The sequence below is a fragment of the Gossypium arboreum genome, chromosome 4, assembly GCF_025698485.1.
Source record: "Gossypium arboreum isolate Shixiya-1 chromosome 4, ASM2569848v2, whole genome shotgun sequence".
In the NCBI taxonomy this organism is placed as follows: Eukaryota; Viridiplantae; Streptophyta; class Magnoliopsida; order Malvales; family Malvaceae; genus Gossypium; species Gossypium arboreum.
Genome location: NC_069073.1, coordinates 111,946,920 through 111,953,188, shown reverse-complemented (window position 1 = coordinate 111,953,188; position 6,269 = coordinate 111,946,920). Strand labels below are relative to the sequence as shown.

At 33.4% G+C, this 6,269-nt stretch overlaps 1 protein-coding gene across 1 annotated transcript; it reads left to right on the top strand.

Annotated features, from left to right (window-relative positions):
* The first annotated feature begins 2,151 nt into the window (after positions 1-2,151).
* LOC108460639 (protein NRT1/ PTR FAMILY 2.13) lies at positions 2,152-5,481 on the top strand. The gene is made up of 4 exons (XM_017760206.2): positions 2,152-2,545; positions 2,672-2,889; positions 3,873-4,444; positions 4,544-5,481. Exons 1-4 carry the CDS (start codon positions 2,383-2,385, stop codon positions 5,397-5,399), a joined length of 1,809 nt encoding a protein of 602 aa, XP_017615695.1. The 5' UTR covers positions 2,152-2,382; the 3' UTR covers positions 5,400-5,481.
* The last annotated feature ends 788 nt before the right edge of the window (positions 5,482-6,269 follow it).

Below are 6,269 nucleotides of genomic sequence, written 5' to 3'. Positions count from 1 at the left end.
GAGGGTTTGACTATCCAATATTTTATTTGTACCCAAATCAATTAAAAAAACTGAAACTCTGATTACTAAATACCTCATTATAAATAGAAGAATTGTTGATTGGTTAGATAGAAAGTTATTGTAAATAAGAAAAAAGGGTTCCCTCATATTTCTCAAAACTCGTGATAAATAAAATGGATATCTCTTATGTAGTAACCCCTGAATACTGCATAACTTCCTTCATGTAGCCTGTATAATTCCAGCAACTCCATGCATACTTCTAGCTGAGCAAAATCAACATTCAAGGCCTGTAAATAAATAAAAAGAAGTTATTTAACAGTGATGTCCGAAAGAATTAGGTTTCAAATTAAGAATGACCAATTTAAAAATGGAGTGATAATTTTGAGTAAACAAAAGTACTTAAAACTAAATTAGTTAATGAAGTTTTGGTAGTGCTAGTAAAAGTAGTGGTCTTAAGATTTTAAGTACCCAAGTTCAAGTTGTATTATGCACATTTATATATATGTAAGTTTTAAATCCAAATTTTATTTTAGTTAAGCCTCATCACGTTGGACCCTTTTCAGATTTATTTCAATTATCAGTCTATTTGTAATAGTTTGGTATACAAATTGACAAGTATATAAATTATCTTTTTTACGGAGTTAATATTTGAGTTGCTCCCATTTCATTTCTTGAATCAAACGAATCATAAGAAATATATTAGATCTCAATAATTGAACAAATCATAGCATTTATTTGAATTGAGTAGTTTCAAATAGGTTAAAATATGTGTTAAATTATTTTACTCTTCATACATTTGAAATTTAGTCTCTTTATTTTTATTTTTAAGAATTTAATCCTTCTACTTTTGAATTTAAAAATCAAAGTTTATTTATACCGTTAAAAATTTCATATTAAAATCAAGTCTATTATAAGATTTTTTTTATTACATAACTATCAAGTGAGTATTTTTATTCCAAAATATAATGCCGACAAAATTGAACTTGAAATATTTAATTAAAAATAAAAACTGAAATTCTGAAAATAAAAAGTAAAAAAATATAAAATTAAAGTATATTTTACTCTTTCAAATAATTAAGTTAGTTTTTCACATATGTGAAAGAAGATCTAATCTTAAAATTGTAAACATCTAGTTATTCACTTGTAATGTATGACCAATATAAACTATAAATCATAATACACCTTTCTGGTTGAAGTATTCCAAATGGTCACTTCAGTTTAGGTTTTCAATCATAAAAATGGTCTGACCTTAACAAATAATATTGTATTTCGTTTTAATACTTATATATTAATTAAAAATATATTTAAAATTTTATTTATTTGTATTATTAAAATCAGTGTGATTGAGACGATGTACGTGGCGTGCCATATGTACATTATACTAATATATATGAACTAATTTTTAATAATAAAATAGATAAATTTTTAATAAAATAACAAGTTTATTCTATAAAGACTAATTTATTTTTTTAATAAATAAAATAAAATACAACCCAACTTGCAGGACATGAAACTCCACGACAGTTTGACCCAACTTCTCCTTAGTTCTACGGTTCATAAACGTCCGGTAATTAATTGAAAAACTAGTACTAGTAGTAGGGGTGGTGCTTCTAGGGTAGGGCGAATCTAAACTATAGGTCAGCAGGAGAAAAAACGGAAATCATATATATATACATGAATTTACATATATATGAATAGTATTTATTGTGGTATAGAATGTTACCGATGATGTCATGGTAAATATCAATAATGATAAATGAGCAAAAATACAAAACAGATGGTTTGGTGATTGCACTTTATAGGGAATTTGACGGTGTAATTATTGATTCAGACAGTTTAAAAGCAGTATATGTTATATATAACAATTATTTAATCAAAAGAATATAATAATTATTAATTAAAACAATATAATAATTAATCCATTACGTATCTTAAGAAAGACGACAAAAATAAACAGATAATTTAAAAGAATGGCTGTTGGTGAAAAAAAGAGGCTGCAATTATTTGAAAAACACCTCCAAGCTAACTTGGGCATAATTTAAAGTAGGTTGCAATGGTTTTTCCATTAAAAAAAAAAATACAAAACATACTACTACGTTACAGTATTTTTCATAAATTCTAAGCCTTGCTTGGGAAGGACAAGGTGGGCAAGTTTCAGATTTTGGGTCCGTCCATATATAGGAGGCACGGAATTGTTTGTCATATTTTGTCTGCACATGCGGTTTACATTTTTCACTCCTTTATTTCGTCAGCCATTCAATCTACCCCCCCTCCTTTAACGAAAGCTTATCTATATGTATATATTAGGTTGTGCAATTGCATAGGTAACCCAAAAATCTCCACATGCTTTCCAATAACACCTAAGCTTACCTTAAAGCAAATATGGTGGTGAAGAGCATCAAAGAGAAATCCAGTTCCTTTTTCCTATATTTCTGCTCAAAAGGGTTCAAAAAACCAGCCTCTCCACAACAAGGAACCAAGGGAAATGCTGTGTCATCAGAGCAGAAACCGCCCGGAGGATGGAAAGCAATGCCTTTCATTTTAGGTTTAATTCAACTTTTTTTTTTCTCTCCTTTCTGAGGAATCTGATTTATTTAATGCTATAGTTGTCGTTTAGTTTTAACATAGTGCAAAAAAAAAAAAAAAAACACTGTGGGTGGTGGTGGTGCAGGGAATGAAACGTTTGAGAGATTTGCAACGATTGGGTTGCTGTCAAATTTCATGGTGTATTTGATGAAAAAGTTTAACATGGACCAAGTTTCAGCTTCCAATGTACTCAATATCTGGTCTGGTGTATCTAACTTCGCACCACTCATCGGTGCTTTCATCTCTGATGCCTACGTCGGCAGATTCGCCACCATTGCTGTCGCATCCGTCGCTTCATTTCTGGTAAGAGTTTAGTAACACCAGTGTTGATATACAGTAAATAATTTTATTTTTCAAAGGTCACCATATCTTCTCGAGTTTTTTGCCTTGATGATAATTCGTACAAGGGAAAGGAGATCTTGTCTTGACTTGCAAGATTTTTTTACCCTTGCAAAAGTAAAAACTACAGACACGTATCATATCTGTCGCTGAGGTTAAACAGCGGGTCTAAATTTGCCTGCTATGCATGTAGTTTCTTGTTGGAAATCTAGCCCCGAATTGAATGCAATATCTCGGTCCAACACGATGATATTAATGGCAACATTAAAATTCATGTATGTGACAGAGATATCATTAGCTCAAGTTAGGTTAGTATTTGTCATGTAAATATTTTTTATCCGGATGCTACACCAATATATGAATAAAAAATTAGATTGATTGTCAAATTTATGTAACTTTTGGTTCATTTAGACTAACATAAACTAAATTATTCAATTTGCATTACCCACTGATTTATTTATCAACCTTTGAGGCCAACCAATCATATATGATTTACAAACATTATCTTTGTTCATTATACATCATTATCAATAATAATACAGTACCCAAAAAAATAGATAATATCTTTTTTCACGACAACAATTTTGACATAGTTAATTATTGTGATATATGTACCTAAAATACTTTTTCACAAATATGGAAAATTAGGCCATAATTTAATATTTATGTTTAATATATCTTATAATTATATTAATTTTGTTAAGAAAAAAATCATTAGGAGGGGGACCATATCTTACCTGCTGCTTTGGGTCAATGATAAAAAAAAGTATGTCCAATTTAAAAAGTTAGCATTTATAAATTCTCCATCTGTTCCAATTTCTTTATATTAACAAATCGTCAATGATTAGAGAACGTCTTGGCTCTAGAGGATAAGGGTTCAAATGTCAAACGTAAAAACATAGAAACTAGTAATGTGACCCCTGACTATTTATATTTTACGTTGACAGGGAATGCTGACGATAACTTTGACGGCTTGGATCCCACAGCTCCAGCCTCCACAATGCCCAGCTGAGCAGCAATTACATGGTCACTGCATTAGTCCAAGCAAGGCTCAACTGGGAGTACTGCTAACAGGGTTAGGCCTCTTATCAATTGGAACTGGTGGGATAAGACCCTGCAGCATTCCCTTTGGGATTGACCAGTTTGATCCAACCACTGAAGAAGGGGCTAAAGGGATCAACAGCTTCTTCAATTGGTACTACACCACATTCACATTGGTCATATTGCTCACTTTAACCCTTGTGGTTTATATTCAAGACTCAGTGAGCTGGGTTCTAGGCCTTGGAATCCCCACTCTCCTCATGGCTGCTTCAATTGTTTTGTTTCTCATCGGAACCAGAATTTATGTGCATGTGAAGCCCCAAGGAAGCATTTTTTCAAGCATTGCCCAAGTGTTTGTTGCTGCTTACAACAAACGACATCTTAAGCTTCCTGCAGAGGGACAGGAATTTGGAGTTTTCTATGATCCTCCTTTAAAGGAATACGTGTTGTCAAAGCTACCCCTCACCTACCAGTTCAGGTCATCTATCTTATCACTAAAACTTAAAACACTGTCAACATATACATTGTTTCTTTCATGGTAAAAGTTGATAATATGAACTGGTTGATGTTGACTTAGGTTCTTGAACAAAGCCGCGATAACAACCAAGAATGATTTAGAAGACGATGGTTCCCCTAAAAAATGGTGGTTGTGCAGCATCCAAGATGTAGAAGAGGTCAAATGCCTTATCAGAATCATCCCTATATGGGCTTCTGGTATCATTAGCTTCACCGCCATGGCACAACAGGGAACATTCACCTTATCACAAGCTTTGAAAATGAACAGGCATCTTGGTCCCAAGTTCCAAATCCCAGCTGGTTCCATGGGTGTCATATCGATGCTCACAATTGGGATTTTCCTCCCAGTCTATGACCGAATCATGGTCCCATCTCTTCGAAAAATCACCAAACACGAAGGTGGGATAACACTTCTTCAAAGAATTGGAATTGGTAACTTTTTCTCTATCCTAGCCATGGTCGCTGCTGGCGTGTTCGAACAGAAGAGAAGGAACTCAGCTACATTGCACCCTGGTGCCGCTCCAATCTCGGTCTTTTGGCTATCTCCTCAGCTTATTCTCATGGGTTTCTGCGAGGCATTCAACATTCTTGGGCAGATTGAGTTCTTCAACAAGCAGTTCCCTGAGCATATGAGAAGCATTGCTAATTCTCTCATCTTTTGCTCCTGGGCTGGTTCAAGCTACTTGAGCAGCATAGTAGTGAATGTTGTGCATCATGTCACCGGAGGCCACGGCCACCCCGACTGGTTGACTAATGATATTAATGCTGGCAGATTGGATTACTTTTACTACATTCTAGCAGTGATGAGCGCCTTCAATTTCCTTTATTTCCTCTATGTTGCTCATCGGTATCGTTACAAGGGCCAAGCACGAATAGAACCGAAATCTGAACCCGATGTAGAGCTAAGTTCGATGTAACCATGAAACCAATTAAGCTGTTGTAGTTTTAATGTATATCACATGCTACCAAATAATAAAAAACGTACTCATTTGAGGTAAACTTTCACATCTAGTCTATTTCATTGTTGCCTTGTAAGATCAACAATAAAGGCGAAAGCGCGTGCTGCTTTTCACCGTTTATTGTCTTGAAATTTCACGTATCTTTGATTTAGTCTTTATTTGGATGTTGAGATATGAGATACGACACCCACTCGATTAAGTGCAGCATGGAATCAGAAAAAAAGCCTGCAATTGCTACGTGGCATGGATCTGTGGGATTCGAGGTTAGATGATGGAGTTTAGTGTCAATTATAGAACTTTTTGGAGCTTTCTATCTTTATTTTCCAGCAATGTAGCATGGTTTTATTATGGCTGACAAGATAATGCCCATCTTTTTATCTCTTCATCCTTCTTTCCTTTTCATTATAGACTTCACAGTTGTAGAAACCGAATGGAACACCGCCGGTTTTTTTTTCCTGCTTAATAAAATAATAAAATTCTATTGAAACTCAACAGGGTAAAATTAACCAGAAGATTTGTAAAAATACCTTCCCAAAGCAAGTACTTGATTAGATAAGTTACACTAGCATAAAAATCATCAATTATTTGATTGTCTTCCATCTTTTAAGGCTTCAAATTTGATGGTAAGCATTTACATCTATGATTGTCTCTTCCTACTTTTACTTTTATGAATAATCTTAAACATATTTTAGATCTGTTAAAATAGTTTGTTGAAGATTTTAAGTGAAAATTCTTTCGGAAAAAAAATCACAAGTAGAGGAGAAGATATTTATTAATGTTGAAAATCGAATGATATAAGAGGAATTTTGACTATATCTATTTAAAGGT

Bases quoted from the DNA above. Each gene is read 5' to 3' on its own strand.
- LOC108460639 (XM_017760206.2), top strand. From the start codon at position 2,383: ATGGTGGTGAAGAGCATCAAAGAGAAATCCAGTTCCTTTTTCCTATAT. The intron at 2,890-3,872 runs GTAAGAGTTTAG...TTACGTTGACAG, and splicing joins CATCCGTCGCTTCATTTCTG to GGAATGCTGACGATAACTTT. The intron at 4,445-4,543 runs GTCATCTATCTT...ATGTTGACTTAG, and splicing joins CCCCTCACCTACCAGTTCAG to GTTCTTGAACAAAGCCGCGA.